This window comes from Carcharodon carcharias, chromosome 15 (genome assembly GCF_017639515.1).
Source record: "Carcharodon carcharias isolate sCarCar2 chromosome 15, sCarCar2.pri, whole genome shotgun sequence".
Lineage (NCBI taxonomy): Eukaryota > Metazoa > Chordata > Chondrichthyes > Lamniformes > Lamnidae > Carcharodon > Carcharodon carcharias.
In genome coordinates, this window is record NC_054481.1 from 71227780 (window position 1) to 71247358 (window position 19579).

Genomic DNA, 19579 nt, shown 5'->3' on the forward strand with positions numbered 1-19579 from the left:
GATGTAGAGAGATCATGGGAGATGGCAGTATTGTGGGGAGGTGCTGTAAGTATGGGTAGGAGAGCTTAAATAAATAAGAATAAAAGGCAGCACCACCTCCCCTTCTGCACTGAATTTTCACTTACATGAACTTCCTGACTTTAGCACTAAGTTTATGAAGCACTCTGTTTCCCAGCCACACTCTGTTCCTGTACGTTAGTAAACATTGTCTACTTATGTAGAGAGCTTATGACACGTACCCAAGTTACAACTGCTAAGTTCAGCTTTCTGCTACAGTAAATTAACATTTTTCCCGGCAACTGCTTTCAGCTGTTTGACAGTTAACTGCTACTGACGGACAGTTTATTGGTAACTAGGTATCTTAATTATCTTAATATCTTAATTAGCTTACAGTTTATTTTGCAGTTTTAAAGTTTTAAATCAACTTCTAAATGTTAACCGAAATTACTGCTTGAGAAATACTTAGCGGAGGGGGTCCCCTTAACACTAAATTCCTAATTTAACACTCAATTTATGAAGCACTCTGTTCCCCAATTGCTCTGTGTTTCACACCCTGTGTGGTTGCCTTAAATTATGCAAAACCCATGCTGGTGGAACTGTTTGCAATCAATTGAGGCAATTAATTTGATGGGTCAAAGATTTAATCTCATTCTGTACTTATTTTTATGAATTCAGGTGGAAGTGCTCTTTCTGTTGAAATTGTGTTGCAGGGCCCAGTAAGCAATTACTTTGATAAACTTAACCTATACTCTGAATTAGGAACTAACTTCCATATAGTTGTACTTGCTCAATTTGACTTTCGCTTTTGGGTATGGAGGGTAAATGTTGACTGAAATACAAGGAAAAATTGGAGGAACTTGGGTTTGTTAGTGTTGAAAGAAACTGGTGGTGAAATAAAATGCTGAGCTGTAGATTGCAGTGACTTAACCACAAATTATGTTAAATTGAAATGTTTGCACCATCCTCACTTCCCCCTCCCTACTTAATAATGGAGTGACATTTGTAATATTCCAGTCCAAAGGCATGATTCCCAAATCTAGAGAGCTTTGGAAAATTATGACAAACACATCTGAAATTTGTTCACCTATACCTTGGGGTGGAAACCATCAGGTCGTAGAGATTTATCCATCTCAAGTCCCATATTTTCTCCATTACCACTTTTTTAACTTCGTCTTTCTCCATTACTTATTTTTAGTTTCCTCTGTACTCCTGATGTTTTGTCCTCTTCCTCTACTGTGAAAACAGATACAAATTATTAATTTGTAGTCTCACCTGCATCTGTTCTTAATGGATACACTGTACCTTTACCATTTCCTTTCTCTTAATATATGGTTTCTTCACACACACCCACAGGTCCAAATTTGCAGATGATACAAAGATACACAGCATTGTAAGCAGTGTAAATGGAAGCATGAAATTACAAAGAGAAATTGATAAATTAAGCAAATGGACTAACCTGTGGCAAATGGATTTCGATTTAGGGAAATGTTAGGTTATCTGAAAAGGATAGAATAGAGTTGTTTCTAAATGGTGAAATGCTAGAAACAGTGGATGTCCAAAAGAGACTTGGGGATCCAGGTAGACAGATCATTAAAGAGTCTTGAGCAGGTCAGAATCTAACCTCAAAGGTTAATAAAGTGCTGATCTTTATACTTAGGGGACTATCATACAAAGGGTGGAAATCATGCTTCCTCTTAGGCAGTCGCTTGGGGTCAAGGATGACTTACTTCCACTCCAGGTCAATGGGTTCTGAGATGGCTGATAAGCCCAATGCATTATCTGCAGACTCTACCACATGCGGGGCAGGTGGTGCTTGAAGGGTTGTTTGGAAGTTTAGGCATTCTCTCTGATGCCTCGACTTTGCCTCTGCATGTTCCCTGGTGAAGTCTCTTGACATATTTGGTGCCTTCCCGAATAAACCTTCTCCATTTTGGTTGGTCACAAGTCAGGGACTCCCATGAGTCAGCGGGATGTTTGACCTCTTTGGAGATGCTTTCAGGGCATCTCCTAAGTGTTTCTGCTGTCTTCCTGGGAATTTCCTGCCATGACCGAGTTCCATTGGAACAGTTGTGTTAGGCATATGAACGACATCCTACCCAGTGTTTTGAGTAATTAGTACTGGGCATGTTGGCTTGAGAGAGCACCCTGCTGTTGGACCAGTTTTCTTGCCACTGAAGTATCCGAAGCATATGGGAGGGTGAGGATCACTGCTGCATGGTAAACCATGACCTTGGCCTTGGGTTGAGATCCCAGTTCTCAAATATCATTGGGTTGAGTGGAGGCTACCAAGATACGAAAAATGATCTAGCCATAATCAGCTATACAAACCCTGGTTGGATCACACCTTGAGTATTGTGACCAGTTCTGGGAATCACACTTTGGGAAGGACATGGAAAGAATGGAGTGTAGGCTTACCAGAATGTTACCTGGACTTCAAGGGTTACCTTAAAACTAGAGGTTACACAAATTTAGAAGATTAAGGGGTGAGGGGTGATTTGATATCAAGGAGAACCAATAGGGAAGATAGAAATTATTCTTGCTGGTCAGGGAGTTTGGGAAAAGCGGATATAGGCTAAAAATTAGAGCTAGACATTCCAGGAGTGAAATTAGTAAATACTTCTACTGAGAAAGGATGATAGAAGATTGAAACTCTTCCACAAATGGCAATTGATGCTAGATCAAATGTAAATTTTAAACCTGAGATTGATTTTTTTGTTATCCCAAAGCATGAAGGAATATGGGGATAAAGGTGGATATTTGGAGTTGGGTCAAAGATCAGCAATGTTCTCACTGAATGGCAGATCAGGCCCGAGGGCTAAATGCCCACTTGTGTGCTTATGCTTCTACTATGGTCAATTTATTTCTCATCTCTTTTGAAGTTTGCCTTTTGTCTTTAAGTTGCTAACTTTGCTGTCTTTGTGAAACCTATTGTCAAATTCAATCATGTTACTCCCAAGATGTTCCCTGTTATGACATGGCAGATGATGTGTGCCAGGCGGATCAAATCCACGAGGGAAACTTGATCACGCAGTCACAACTATTTTGCAATTTGTATTTTATTTCAAGATGCATGCACTGAATTCAGAAGTAATAAGACTACTGCAACTTCAGAGGTTTTTAGAAAACTAAATTAAACATTTTGTTAACAAAAGAGATTTCAATCACATACATAGGTCTACAAATTACTGCTATAACAGCTCCTAGTTAATCCAGCTTCCAATTACACCCCCATTAAGGCAACAGTAAAAACAAATGGATTTAAACGGACCCAGGCAAAGCAACACAATACCCTGGATAGGAGAATTCAAAGTGAGTTTTCTCAGTTTCGGTCCCTGTAGACGGCAACTTGATGCACGGAGGCTGGAGGCTTTTCATACTTATGTTAGATCTTTGAATGCCTTCCCCTCTGACACATATTTCTCCCTTTTTTATGCAAATTCCATTGTTCCGATATGTCATTGGAACCTTACCTTTCTCATAATAATCTTTTCATAGTGTTCATATTATCAGCCTCCTTTGGGGGAAAACACACTGTTTACACCTTCAGCTAGGTGTAACATCCTACCATCTCTTTGAAATTCAAACTACCCTAATTTATCTATAAATGCAAACGTTCCTCACACCTCACATTCTACAACTTTCAGCCATGTTTACGTATTTAGCATTTCAAACCTAGCTTCTTGTTGATTACTCAAAGCTTCTAGAACAGCTATCTCCAATTCAATTAAATCCCACACACATGCACATACACACAGAGAAACTATCCAAATCTCACCATTAACCTACCTTTACAATAATTCACAATAATAATGAGAATTATTATATTTTCATGACATTCCCTTAATATCATATTTGTTTCTTATTGGCATGGGAGGATGCTGGGATATTCTGGAAGGTGTGGGATGGGGATGAGGATGGGATGTCATGGGAGGGATGAAATGGGGGAATAACATAGGAAGAAGACGGGGATAGGGACTGGGATGAGAATGATATGAAAACGAGGAATGGAATTGGATGGGGGTGGCATGAATGGAATGGCATGGGATAAGGGTTTAAAGAAGTACGGTTGCAATAAAGATACTAATTTCACTCCAAATGTTTTGTGGATTTCTGCAAGTTGTTCCATAAAACTGTCAAGAACGCATTCTAGAAATTTGTTGCCTTTACTGGTGAGCTGTTCTGTTTCCAGCAGTCTAGGTGGAAGTTAAAATCTCCCATTATAACCACACTACATCTAATCCATCCTTCACTGATCTCTACATTTGTACAACCCTCTACTGCATCACTACTGTCAGAAGGTCTATAGCCAACTCCTGGCAGAGTCTTTACTGTTTCTTTGTTCTATACATACTGTTTTTACTACAAAATAACCATTCCTAAGTTTCTTCCTTTGACTGTTGTAATTGGGTCTTTTATCAATATAGCTGCACCTCATCCTTTCCCAATAACCCTATGCTTTTTAAAACATTATTGCCTGGAATATTTAGTTTCCAATCATGCCCAGCTTGTAGCCAGGTCTCAGTAATGGTTGCTACATTCTATCCTTTAAACTAAATTTGTGCGTGTAACTCATTTGTTTTATTTCTTATCGTAACTGCATTTGTGCCCAAAACCCTGGCTAACTGCCCCTACTTTGCCTTATGCCCTGATGTTTTTCTCTTTTTTTTGACTTATTGCACTTTTGGTTGCTGATTTCTGCTGAATTTTGCTCCTTCATTATTTCCTGTAACCCTTTTGATTCCTGGGGCACTATTATCTCTATGACTTGTATACTCTGACCTTTGGCTTTATTCCCTTTCTCTTGCCTTTAGGTGGTTGTTATTATTTCTAGGTGACCTCTTTTCCCCCCCAGTCCCCGGCCCCTCTTTGTTGGTTTAAAGTCCTTTCTATATCCAATTTATTCTTTCCAAATGGAACCTGATCCCAGTGACAACACTACCGGTTAGGAGTGATGATTGCAAGGTTTGTCAAAGATGTGGATGCACTGGACACACCAAAGATTAGGGGCACTGATATCACCCTGGAAATATGATGAAAGATCTTTGAACTGAAATGTTAACTCTGTTTCTCTCTCCACAGATGCCACCAGACCTGCTGAGTTTTTCCAGCACCTTCTACTTTAATTTCGAATTTCCAGTATTCTACTTTTCACGTCATGCTGAAGACTTATGCTCCAGAACTAGCCGCACCCCCACTAAGGCACACCCCCACTAGCCAAGCTATTACAGTACAACTGCAACACTGGCATCTACCCGGCAATGGGGAAAAATGCCCAGATGTGGTCTATCCATAGAAAGCAGGGCAATTCCAATCCGGCTCGATCAACTTACTCTCAGTTGTCAGCAAAAGGTGTTATTGACAGTGCTATCAAGTTGCACTTACTCAGCAGTAATCTGCTCACTGATGCTCAGATTGGGTTCTGCCAGGATAACTCGGCTCTAGAACTCATTACAGCCTTCGTTCGAAAATGGACGAGAGAGCTGAACTCCAGAGGTGAGATGGGAATGACTGCCCTTAACTTCAAGGCAACAGTTGACCAAGTGTGGCATCAAGAAACTCGAGTAAAATTGAAGTCAGTGGAAATTGGGGAGTGGGGTGGGGGTGGGGGTGGAGCAGGGGGAAACTCTCCTGTGTTTGGAGTTATACCTAGCAAAAAGAAAGAAAGTTGTGGTTGTTGGAGGCCAGTCATCTCAATCCCAGGACATTGCTGCAGGAATTCCTCGGGACGAAGTCTTAGACCCAAGCATCTTCAGTTATTTCATCAATGACCTTCCTTCCATTATAAGGTCAGAAATGATCGTATTGAACAGCAGAGCAGTCTCCAGGGCCATATTATTTACTCCAATTTCTCATGCTCAGATGTGGGAATATTCGCTGATGATTGCATCGTTTGGTCCCGTTCGTAACTTCTCAGATTACAAAATGATTCATGCCTGCATGCAGGAAGTCCTGGCCAACATTCAGGCTTGGGCTGAAAAGTAGCAAGTAAAATTTGTGTTGCACCACACAATTGCCAAATAATGACTATCTCCAATAAAAGAAAATCAAACCATCACCCCTCGATGTCCAATGGTATTAACATCACTGAATCCTCCACCATCAACATCCTGAGGGTTACTGACTGGACCAGCCATTTAAATACTGTGGCTGCAAGAGCAAGTCAAAAGCTTGTGCATCCCTGGTGTTAATCATTATACCAGGTAGTTGTGCTTTCAGCTGTCGAGGCCTTAAGTTCTGGAATTTCCTCCTGCAACCCCATGGGCTTTTTCTCTTCCTTTACGATGCTCTTCAAAACCTACCTCTCTGTCCAAGCTTACGGTCATCTGGCCTAATAGGTCTTTGTGTCTTGGTGCCGAATTGTGTTTGATAATGCCCCTGTGAAATGCCTTGGAATATGTTACTACACTAAAGGTGCTATATAAATGCAAGTTGTATTAACATCTGACGTTTTTATCCATGCCTTTTTAGCAGATAAGCAATAAGCAGGAATCAAGAAAGTTAAAATCACAAACCAATCAAAAAAGTACTTGTGGGTTCTCCTTTTTGTATTACTGTTTTACCATCAAACTGGCAAAGAGATTAAAATATGCATGGGCCATGTAAATATGAACATTGAGATCACATGCTTAATGACGATGTCTGTTACTTCTTTAAGGAACATTGGAACATTAGAACAGGAGTAGGTCATTTAACTCCGCCATTCAAAACGATCATGGCTGATCGTCCACTTCAATGCCTTTTTCCCCACACCCCGTTATGCCATTGATATTTAGAAATCTGTCAATCACTCCTTTAAACATACTCAATGACTGAGCTTCCATAGTTCTCTGGGGTAGAGAATTCCAAAGATTGACAACACAGAAAAAAAATTTCTCCTCATCTCGGTCTGCTTCCCCCTCTAGTTTGAAATTGTGTCCCCTGGTTCTAGGCTCCCCAACATCTTATCTGCATCTACCCTATCTATCCCTTGAAATATTTAATAGGTTTTAATGAGATCGCCTCTCACTCTTCGAAGCTCTAGAGAATACAGGCCCAGTTTCCCCAATCTCTCTTCATAAGGTAGTCCTGGGAGCAAGTTGAGTGAACCTTGTTGAGTTGCACTCCCTCTGTCAATAATATCCTCCCTAAGGTAAGGGGACCAAAACTGCACACACTACTCCAGATGCGGTCTAACCAAGTTTCTATATAATTGAAGCAAGATTTTGCTACAGTTGTACTCAAGTACTCTTGTGATAAAGGCTAACATACCATTAGCCACCTTAACTGCTTGCTGCACCTGCTTGTTAGCTTTCAGTGACTTATGAACAAGGACACCCAGCTTCCTTTGTACATCTACTTTCTAATCTCTTACCATTTAAAAAATACCCTTTCTCGAACTTCATTCGTTCCTCCTGCCAAAGTGGATAACCTCACATTTTTCCACATTGTATTCCATCAGTCATGTTCTTACCCACTCACTAAGTCTGCCCAAATCCTCTTGAAGCCACTTTACATCTTCCTTACACTGCATGTTCCCGCCTGGCTTATTATCATCCGTGAACTTGGAAATATTACATTTGGTCCCCACGTCCAAATCATTGATATATATTGTGAACAGCTGGGGCGCAATTACCCCACTAGTCACAGCCTGCCAATGTGTGAACGATCTGTTTATTCCTACTCTCTGCTTTCTGCCTGTTAGCCAATCCTTAATCCCTGCCAGTATATTACCTCCTATCTCATGCGCTTTAATTTGGCTAACCAACCTCCAGTGGGATAAGCCTTCTGAAAACCCAAGTATACTAATCCACCGACTCTCCTTTGTCAATTCTGTTAGTAAAATCCTCAAGGAAAAACTCCGAAAAGGTGCTCAAAGATGATTTCCCATTCATAAATCTGTGTTGACTATGCCCAGTCAGATCATCATTATCCAAGTTTCCATTTATCACATCCTTTATAACAGATTCTAGCATTTTTCCTACTACTGATGTAAAGCTAATAGGTCTGTAGTTCCCGGTTTTCTCTCTCCCTCCATTCTTAAATCGTGGGCTGACATTTGCTACCTTCCAATCTACAGGAACCGTTCTAGAACCTATAGAATTTTGGAAGATGATCACCCAGTGCATCCACTATTTCCATAGCTACTTCTTTCAGCATTCTGGAATGTAGAATATCAGGTCCTGGGGACTTACCCTCTTACTAACTGATTTTCTTCAATTCCTCATTTTCCCTAGTGCCTTGGATCTCTAATTCTGGGAGATTTCTTGCATCTTCCTCAGTGAAGACAGACTCAGTAATAATTTAGCTTCTCTGCCATTTCTCTATTCTCCATTATCAATTCTTCTGACTCTGCCTAACCCACATTTGTCTTCACCAAGCGTTCCTTTTTTACATACCTATAGAAGCTTTTGCAGTCCGCTTTTATGTTTTTTGCTAGTTTACATTCACTTTCTATTCTCCCTTTATCAGCTTCTTGGTCCACCTTTGATGTATTCTAAGATGATCCCAATCCTCAGTTTTACCTCTATTTCTGGCAACTTTATAGGCCTTTTCTTTGAATTGTATACAATTCTTAATTTCCTTTTTTAGCCATAGTGGACTGACTTTTCTTTTGGGGTTTTTATGCCTTGAAGGCATGTACAGTTGTTGTAAAATATGTCCTAATTCTTTAAAGACTGTCTATTGCCTGTGTACCGTCCTATCTTTTAATGTATTTCCCCAATCCGCCTCAGCCAATTTGTCCCTCATACTTTCATAACTTCCTTTGTTCAAATGTAACACCCTGGCATCAGATTGAATTACCTCACTTTCAAACATAGTGTAAAGTTCTATCATACTATGGTCACTCATTCTTAAAGGTTCTTTTATGACAGGATTATTAATTAGCCCCTTCTCGTTATGTAATGTTAGATTTAAAATAGCCTGTTGCCTAGCCGGTTTCTCAACACACTGTTCTAGAAAATATCCCTAACACACTGCTGAAACCCATCCTCCACAGCATTAGTGCTCATTAGGTTTACCTAGTCTATATGCAGATTGAATTCACCCATGATTACTGCATTACCCATGCTACGTGCTTCTCTAATCTCCTGTTAATGCCCCACATGTCCTTTTTCCTCACATAGACCAATTAAGAAAAGACAATAGATGTAAACAGGTATGATATAGTCGCAACTACGGAGACATGGCTGTAGGGTGACCAGGGATGGGAACTGTACATCCAGGAGTATTCAGTATTTAGGAAGGACAGACAAAAAGGAAAAGGCTGTAGAGTTGCATTGCTAGCTAAAGAGGAAATTAACGCAATAGTGAGGAAAGATATCGCTCCGACAATGTGGAACCTGTATGGGTAGAGCTGAGAAACACTAAGGGGCAAAAAACGTTAGTGGGGGTTGTATATAGATGCCCAAACTGTAGTGGTGATGTTGGGAATGGCATTAAACCGGAAATTAGAGATGCATGTAATAAAGGAACATCTGTAATTATGGGTGATTTTAATATGCATCTAGATTGGGCAAATCAAATTAGTAATAATACCGTAGAGGAGGAATTCCTGGAGTATATGCGGGATGTTTTTCTGGACCAGTACATTGAAGAACCAACCAGAGACTAGGCCTCCTCGACTGGGTATTGTGTAATGAGAAAGGAATAATTGACAATCTAGTTTTGCGAGGCCCCTTAGGGATGAGTGACCATAATATGATAGAATTCTTCATCAAGATGGAGAGTGATGCAGCTGATTCTGAGACTAGAGTCCTGAATCTTAATAAAGGAAACTACGATGGTATGAGGCGCGAGTTGGCTATGATGGATTGGGAACTGTTACTTCAAGGGATGAAGGTGGATAGGTAATGACAAACATTCAAAGAGCGCATGGGTGAACTGCAACAATTGTTTATTCCTGTCTGGCGCAAAAGTAAAACAGGAAAGGTGGCCAAACCATGGCTTACAAGGGAAATTAGAGTTAGTATTAGATGCAAGAAAGAGGCATACAGATTGGCCAGAAAAAACAACAGACCTGAGGATTAGGAGCAGTTTAGAATTCAGCAAAGGAGGTACTAATATGGTCTCAGAAGAATGTCCTACAGCCGCTCTGTGACATCCTTGATATTGGCGCTGGGGAGGCAACATACCATCCTGGAGTCACGTTTACCGTCACAGAAACGCATGTCTGACCCCCTGACTATTGAATTCCCTATCACTATTGCGCTTCCATGCTTCTTCCTCCCCTCGTGCAGTTGAGCCACCTGTGGTGCACTGGATTTGGTGAGGGCTGCACTCCTCTCAGGAACCATCAGCCTCACCAGTATCCAAATGGAAAACTGATTGACCTACGTTACAACAATAATTACACTTCAAAAGCACTTGATTAGCTGTAAAGTGCTTTGGGGTGTCCTATTGGCTAGTCATAACAATTACTTCACATTACTTCACTTTGTAACAACATTCGTTATAGGCTCAAATTTTTGCATCACTGGCATTTAAGTAAATATTGAATTACTTGTTTTTTATGTAAATTATTCATCTCCTCAAAGTAAAATCAATTAATGTCAAAGCTTTATGTATTTTTGTTTTTGTTTTCTCTGACTACTCTTCATTTTGCATCACTTCTATTTGCAGAAAGCTACTTATCTGTCAGCAAGTAGCCCCTTAAAAAAATGCAAATTTATATTCTTTTGGATGGCCCCATCATATGATCCCAGCTCAGGGATACTCAGTATTGACAGAGTACACAGCTGTGTCCATCTGGCATTGTGCTTTTCAACTTGTATGTCTCCCAGTTACTATCTGGGGACAGAAAGGATACTCACCAGCAGGAACTCCTGTTGAACTAATTGTTAAACAGCATTGAATTAAAAAAGGTAGCACAAACATGGAATATTGCTTCTGCTCAAAATTTCGGTACACAGTATGAAGCTAATCAATGATTGGATGTCCATATCTTTGGGTTATTTGATTGGAGAAAGCAGTTAATATGTTTTGATATATGTGCTTTTTGTTTGTTTTAGGTATACATCAAAGCATCCTTGCATGCATTCTGAGACCATCCATTACAAAAGAGGGGTGAGCCAGCAGTTCTCGCTTCCTTCTTTTAAGATTGACTTCTCCGAATGGAAGGAAGATGAGGTAAATACTTCCTTTTGTTTATTTTACCTTTTAATCAGGATTTCCTTTATTTTTTCTCCCACCACCCCCCCAAACTCCCCTCTGTCCTGAAGGCAATAACCCATCCAGGATTATGATTCCATGGGTTCTGCTGATCCTTTAGTGCCTAACTTCATGCAAACATACTTCACTTGTGAATCAGAACAGTGTGCTGTGAGTTGCTCTCCACGGAGTACAGGCCTGTCATCACTTAAAGTCAGAAACCTCTGGTTCTGGTCATTCACCCCCTAAGGGCAATTTAGGGTTGGGAATTAAATACTGGTTTTGCCAGTGATGCTCACATCGCACCAATGAGTTTTTAAAAAAAAAAGGAATTGGGGTGTGAATGATAGCTGATGCAGGCAGAGGGATCTGGGTGTACAGGTCCACAGGTCACTGACAGTGGCAACGCAGGTGGATAAGGTAGTCAGGAAAGCATATGGCATGCTTGCCTTCATCGGCAGGGGTATTGAGTATAAAAGCTGGGAAGTCATGCTGCAGCCATATAGAACCTCGGTTAGGCCACACTTGGAATATTGCGTGCAGTTCTGGTCGCCACATTACCAGAAGGATATGGAGGTGTTGGAGAGGGTGCAGAGGAGGTCTACCAGAATGCTGCCTGGTCTGGAGGTTAGTAGCTATGAGGAGAGGTTGGAGAAATTCGGATTGTTCTCACTAGAGCGACGGAGATTGAGGGGCGCCTTGATAGAAGTTTACAAAATTATGAGTGGCATGGACAGAGTAGATAGTCAGAAGCTTTTTCCCAGGTGGAAGAGTCAATTACTAGGGGACATAGATTTAAGGTGAGAGGAGAAAACTTGAGGAGATATGCGGGAGTTTTTTCCGCAGAAGGTAGTGTGTGTCTGGAATTCGCTGCCAGAGGAGGTGGTGGAAGCAGGTACGATAGTGGTGTTTAAGAGGCAGCTTGGCAAATACATGAATAGGATGGGAATAGAGGGATACGGACCCCGGAAGTGCAAAATGTTTTAGTTTGACAGGCAATATGATTGGTGCAGGCTTGGAGAGCCTTTTGCTGTGCTGTACTTTTCTTTCTTTGTTCTATGATGTTACAAATGGGGAGTCGAAACCAAGGCAGTGCACATGTCCAACAAGGTTAGAAGGTGGGAGCATAATAGGATAATATAAGAATAATAATGATGCTGGTTAATAGGTTTGGGAGCCATATGCGATGAAGAGGAGAGGTATCAAGAGGGGATGGGAGAAAGAAGGAATAAAATGGAGAGGAAGAGTAGGAGAGAAAAGCTTGGAGAGGAGGGGCATAGTGGAGGGTGGTGGGAAGGTTGGGATGGGTAACAGACGATGTTGGAGGGGAGTGGAGGAAAAGGAGGGAGCTGGCAAAGGAGGGGAGTGGCTGCAAGTGTGGAGATGCTGCTTAGCAGGTAGTATTTCTACCAGGCTTGGATTACCCTGGGGGTGCGGGTGGGTAGCAGGCTGCCAGTTTGTGCCTTGGGGAGTGGCTACAACATTGATTTAGCAGGAAGAAGGGGGGAAGGGTCCAGTAACGTTTCTAATGAAGAAGTGGAGGTGTTTATATCTTCCAAAATGTTTGAGTATTGTGATCATTTAGTCAGACAGTCCCTCTTGCTTCAAAGGATATGATTTCCTTTTAGTTTTAGATTCAGCACTGTTCTGTTCCCCAATTTCCATTACAATTAGCTTCTCTCTGATGGTTCCAAGTTCTTGTTAGTTTGTTACTACATACACGAATAGTTCATTCCAGAGCACTGAGGGCAAATGGATTTCCATGGAAAACACCTTCTGTTTTGTTCTTCCTGCTGGATTTCTCTCTGGATCAGCTGCTTTCAATGGCATGATCTCAGCTAGCTTCGTAATTAATTTGCAGGAGCAGCAAGGTTTCCCATTTCCGCCCTTAAACTCATTATGATTGGTTTTGAAATCATTGTCTAAATATAACTCTGTTCAGTTCTCTACAGAAAATTACATGCAGCTTCACCTGTACAGGTCAGATGAACTGCTGCATGCAATACTGCCAGCCCACATTAGGCTGGCTGATCAGAGACACAGAGATTTGGGTCCAAAAGCAATAGGAAAGTGGCTGACTTTCGGCTTGTAGAGTGGCAATTTGCAGAGTGGGATTGAGCAGGGAGGCCAATAATACTGTGCAGTAACACTCACCAGAGCCAGCTGTTAAGGATATTGGCGAAACCGCAGAGCTGGATTGCTGTGCAGGCAGGGTGGCCTGATTGGCTGTACATGGGGCTGAGTCAAAACACAGCCTAGCAAAAAAAGAGATGACACACAATTAAAAAATTGTTTCAAGAAAATGGTAAAGGCATGCAGGAATCCAGGACTCGGGTGACGAGTTGTCACCAAATCTGGCTGGACCAAGCTCTATCAAATGTTGTCTTATGCCAAAATTACCTGACATTCCAGGATCATTCTGGAGAGCAATGGTAACTGTTGGCACGTCTTTCCTCCACCATCACCATCTCCTTAATCTTGTTCCCCTGCACCCTTATTTCCAGTCTAAGGAGCTCATCTTTGTCACCAAGATTCTGACATACACTCAGCTGCTTCTGCTGCTCCATCTCTTCTCCTTGCTTACCAAGCCAAAACATACCCCATCCTGCAAAAAACCGAACACTAAACTTGCATCTTTCTCTACTTTTTCCCTTACCTCCCTTCATCGCCTCTCTGAATTTATCTTGTCCATGAGATCCTCCTGCTGCTTCCTTAACCTTTCTCCCAGTGAACTACTGACCACTTTAACTTCCCTTCCTGGTCTGTATGTGAGCTGACATTGTAAACTATTTCTTCTTATCAAGTATTGTTCCCTTTCAAAATTGTCGCTATCACTTTTTTCAAACAAAATATCCTGAACTCCTGTGTCCCTGCCAAATCTTCACATCTTCTCAAAGTAGTTAAAAGCTATATCTCCACCGTCAACACCCCTTTGTCCTTTTGTCTATGACATCTTTGCCTCCACCTATCACTGGCCCTCTATCCAGCTCTACCTGTCCCACACCCCCCCTCAACCAGCTTATATTTCACCTCATTTCTATATTTCTTAGTTCTGACGAATCATATGGACTCAATGTTAACTGTATACCTCTCCTCAGATGCTGTCAGACCTGCTGAGTTCTTTCAGCTATTTTTGTTTTTGTTTCAGATTTCCAGCACCCGCAGTATTTTGCTTTTACTTAAAAGACTTGTTGCCTTCTAAATTTGTGCCCTTTTGTTCTGGCAGTTCCATGTTTGAGTCACAGCTATCTGATTTTTGTCTGTCGCAGCATGAAGCAACATTAACTGAAGTCACAAATGACACTCTCTGTGATTATTATTTAAAGTCATGGAGCCAGCTTCCGTATGTGCGCTCATGACACCTAATTTTACCTCTGCACCACACTCCCAACCCGTCACCATCTCTTCATTGCCAAACAACTTTCTTATTTTGAATGAGCCACAATTTCCTCCAGTGGGAATGTTGGGACGATCAAACCCATCACCTTCACCTCTTGCCACTGTTTTAACCTTTCTCCTCGGCCATTGTCTCAAGCAGAAAAGTCTTACAGCCTTGGTACTCCGAAATGAGCTTCTGACTCCACATCCTATCCATTACAAAAAACAGCCATTTCAACATCTGTAGCACAATCCAGGTCTGTCTTACATCGACCCATCTGCTGCAGCCCATCACAATTTTGTCACCTCCATGACTATGTTACAATCCCTGTTGAGACCAATAACTTTTTAAAAGAGATGAATTTCCCAGCAACTGAATGAAAGAATCACAGACACGAATTCACACTTTAAGATTTCACCGAAATGAACAAACTAAAATCAATATAGACTAAACATTAGTTAACAGACATCTATTACACCAAACTAAAGAAAAGGTACTTCCCCATTAACTAACAAATGCAACTAAAATGATTTGATATGTTTTTACTTGATATCACACTCCCAGTAGATATGCAGCCTTGGAAGATTAAGTTCCAAACATCTCCCTGCTTTTCAGCAGGCTCCCCACACCCTGCCGCACTATGGAGAGTCTTCGTGTCCTTTGAAAATCACTTCATTCAGTCTTCTGAGTATCACCACACTAACTTCCAATAGCAAGGCCCACTTCAACTCTTTGTTCCTTAGATCTCTACAAGTACCTTCTCTTTGAGCGTAAAACCAATTCCCACCAGCATTCTGCTTGGTGGTTATGCAAAAACAGTCTCTTTCTTTGCTTTTCACATCAGCAGCTGTTTCTGACTCCTCCGTGCCTCTCTGTCTGTGCGTCTGTGTCCAGAAAACAAGCTTGCCCCACTTCTGTATCAAGGTGTGAAACTTGTCACTTGATTTTCTATAGGTTTTGGTTATAGATCACATGGACCTGTCACCAGGCAGAGTTTAGGATAATCACCATCCCCGCCGTCTTCAAGACACACTATTTCACCTTAAATTAAAAAAGACACTTTAAAACATAACCATCTTCTATAGTCCTGCATTTGTAAGAACTATTTCAGTGCTCTCCTGACTGCCTTCCTATTCTGCAACCTCTGTTAACCAAAATTATGCTGCTTGTATCCTAACCTGGAGACAAGTTCGGTTCATCCATCATCCTGTCCTTGCTGACCTATATTTGCTCTCAGTCCCACATGGCTCAAATTTAAAATTCTCATCCTGATGTTTAAATCATTCCACGGCCTTGCCTATGACTATTTCATAACCTTCTCTCACGCTACAAACATCTTACCTCTATCCCCATCCCCAGATTTCTATTCCTCTGATTCTGACCTTTTGTCCATCACCTGCCTTCAGCAGCCTCAACCTCGAGCTCCATAATTCCCTGCCTTAGACCTTCTACTTCCCTGCATCTGTCTCTTCCTTTGAGCCTGCTTATGTCTATGCCCATGCAATTGTGATCACAAGCATGATTTGTATTTCTTTGAGTTTAGAACTTTGAGAGGTGATCTGGACAAGTTATTCCAAAAACAATTAAAGGATTTAATTGGATAGATAGAGAGAAGCTATTTCCAGACAAAAGAGCATCATCCTGAAATCGGCAAACGGTTTTTCCACACAGGGTTTTGCAAATCTGGTCAATAGGAATTTTTCAAGACAGATGAATAGATTTTCTTGGGTAAGAGTGTTAAAGCAGATGGATCAACAGCAGCTAAATGGAGTTGAAATATGGACCAGTCATGATCTGATTGACTGAGGGAACAAGCCAAGGCTGAGCGCCCTACTCTTGTTCCTTTGGTTTCTATATTCCTACGGAGACTGACTAGCATTGAGAAATAAACAAGACTGGACTTGGGTAGGCAGGACACAATATCAAAATTTGCAGATGACACAAAACTTGGAAATATTGTGAACTATGAGGAGTTGGTGATAGACTTCACGAAGACATAAACAGGCAATGGAATGGTCAGACAATTGGGAGATGAATTTAATGCAGAGAAATGTGAAGTGATGCATTTTGGAAGGAAGAATGAGGAAAGGCAATATAAGATAAAGAGTACTATTCCAAAGTGGGTGTAAGAGCAGGGTGACCTGGGGTATATGTGCACAAATAGCTGAAGGTGGTAGGGCAGTTGAGAAAACAGTTAATACATCTTACTGGATTCTGGGCTTTATATATAGTTGTTCCAGTACAGCTACAAAGCTGGTGTCTACCCAGCAATGTGGAAAATTACCCAGTTGTGTCCTGTGCACAAAAAAGCACGACAAATCCAATTACTGCCCCATCAGCCTACTCTCCATCATAGTAAAGTGACGGAAGGGGTCATCAACAGTGCCATCAAGCGGCATTTGCTTATTAAAACCGGCTCACTGACATTCAACTTGGGTCCTGCCAGGGCCACTCAGCTCCAGACTTCATGACAGCCTTGGGTCAAACATGGACAAAAGAGCTGAACTACAGAGGTGAGATGAGAGTGACTGCCCTTGACATCAAGGCAGCATTTGACAGAGTGTGACTTCAAGGAGCCCCAGCAAAACTGGGGTCAGTGGGAATTGGGGAAAATTTTCTGCTGGTTGGAGTCAAGGAAGATGGTTGTGGTTGTTGGAGGTCAGTCATCTCAGTTCCAAGACATCATGGCAAGAGTTGCTCTGGGTAGTGTCCTAGACCCAACTATCTTAAGCTGCTTCATCAATGACCCTTCCATCATAAGGTCAGAAGTGGGAATGTTCGCTGATGATTGCACAATATTCAGCACCATTCACGACTTCTTAGATACTGAAGCAGTCAGGTCCAAATGCAGCAAGATCTGGACAATAATCCAGCCTTGGGCTGACAAGTGGCAAGTAACATTTGCGCCACACAAGTGCCAGGCAATGACCATTTCCAACAAGAGAGAATCTTACCATTGACCAGAAACTGAACTGGACTAGCTAAATAAACACTGGCTACAAGAGCAGGTCAGAGGCTGGGAATCCTACAGCAAGTAACTCAACTCCTGACTCCCTAAAGCCTGCCCACCATCTCCAAGGCACAAGTCAGGAGTGTGATGGGATACTCTCCACTTCCATGGATGAGTGCAGTTCCAACAACACTAAAGAAGCTTGATATCACCCTGGATAAAAGAGCCCACTTGATTGGCACCTCATCCACAAACATTCACTCCGTCCGTGACTGATGCACAGTAGCAGCAGTGTGTACCATCTACAAGACGCACTGCAAGAACTCATCAAGCCTTCCTCGATAGCACCTTCCAAACCAACAACCACTACCATCTAAACGAGTAAGGGAAAAAGGCACATGGGAACACCACCACCTGGAAGTTCCCCTCCAAGCCACTCACCATCCTGACTTGGAAATATATCTCCGTTCCTTCACTGTTGCTGGGTCAAAATCCTGGAACTCCCTCCCTAACAGTATTGTGGGTGCACCTACAATACATGGACTGCAGTGGTTCAAAAAGGCAGCTCACCACTATCTTCCCAGGGTAATTAGGGGTGGGCAATATGTGCCGGCTTAGGAGGTTAAGGTGAACATCTGTAAAACACTGGTTCAGCCTCAACTGGAGTATTTTGTCTGTGCACTGCACTTTTGGAAGGATGTGAAGACTTTAGAAAAGGTACAGAAAGATTCCTGGAATTAGGGATTTAAATTGTGTGGCTAGTTTGACCAAGCTGGGGCTGCTGTCCTTAGAGCAGGGAAGACTAAGGGGAGATTTGATGGAGGTTCGCAAAATCATGAGTGGTCTGGACAGAGTGGATGGGGAGAAACTGCTCCAATTGATGGAAGGGCTAAGAACCAGAAGTCATTAGCAAAAGGTGATTGGCAAAAGAACAACAGGCAACATGAGGAAAAACTTTTTTTTAAGTGGCAGATGGTTAGGACCTGGAATGCACTGCCTGAGAGTGTGGTGGAGGGAGGATCAATTGTGGCTTTCAAAAGAGAATTGGATAATTATCTGAAGAACAAAATTTGCAGGGCTTTGGGGAAAAGACCAGGATGTATGGGACTAGGTGAGTTGCTCTTAGAGAGGTGGCAGAGACAAAGCAGGCTGAATGGCCTGAGTTATAGCCATTCGATGAAGATAAATACAATGGGAAAACAAATTTATTAATGTGCAGAGTAAATTAATTGGGAGAACTTCTAACTATTTCACAGATGTCTGATATTGTGCCAGACAGTTCTGATGGAAGATATATATTTTAGGAAAGCAGATCAAAAAGTGCAATAAAATGTTCAATGCCTGCCATGTAGCATAATGCAAGTATCTATTATGTATTTGTTTATAGTGATATAAAGCTTCTGGTATATTGCAACACTCGTTTTAAGTGCAGTATGAAAGCTTACCTCTGAGCAATTGATTTGAAAGTGCTTTATGAAATATACTCGTCAATCATGTATAGTCTACATGTCCTATGGACAATGCAAATGGCATTTCATCGAATAAAAGAAATGTCGCTTTGGTGATTGTAACTGAACCGAGATATTCTTTATTTTGGGATGTTGGACTTGATAAATAGAGGTATACAGCACAAGAGCAAGGAAGTTAAGTTGAATCTATATAAAATGCCAGTTTGGCCCCAGCTGGAATATTGGTGCCAGTTCTGGGCATTTCATATTAGGAAGGACGTGAAGGCTTGGGAAGGATACAAAAGAGTTTTACTAAAATAGTTCCAAGGATGAGGGATTACAGTTATGTAGAGAGACTGGAGAAGCTGGGGTTCTTCTCCTTAGAGCAGAGAAGACAAAGAGGAGATTTACTAGAGGTGTTTAAAATAGATAGTCAATAAAGAGAAACTGTTTCTAATGGTTGATAACCAAAGGACAGAGATTTAAGGGATTGGCAAAAGAACCAGAACATGAAGAGAACCTTGTTCCTCGAGTGGTTAGAATTTGGACTAAGCTGCCTTAAAAAAAGAATTGTAGGGGCATGGGAGACGAGCAGGAGAGTGGAACTAACTCCCGAGTCCCTGCAGCGCTGCCCGCCACTTTTTGACAAAAGTGCCGTTTGTCAGGTAAAGCCTC

General features: G+C 41.7%; 1 protein-coding gene across 2 annotated transcripts in view; it reads left to right on the forward strand.

The window, feature by feature from the left end:
• The window catches only part of LOC121288071 (E3 ubiquitin-protein ligase MGRN1-like), a 194418-nt gene that overhangs the window by 59613 nt on the left and 115226 nt on the right, over positions 1-19579 (forward strand). For both annotated transcript variants that reach the window (XM_041206368.1, XM_041206367.1), the window contains exon 5: positions 10989-11106. In XM_041206368.1, the coding sequence (XP_041062302.1) occupies positions 10989-11106 (118 nt within the window). The remainder of the gene's footprint in view (positions 1-10988; positions 11107-19579) is intronic.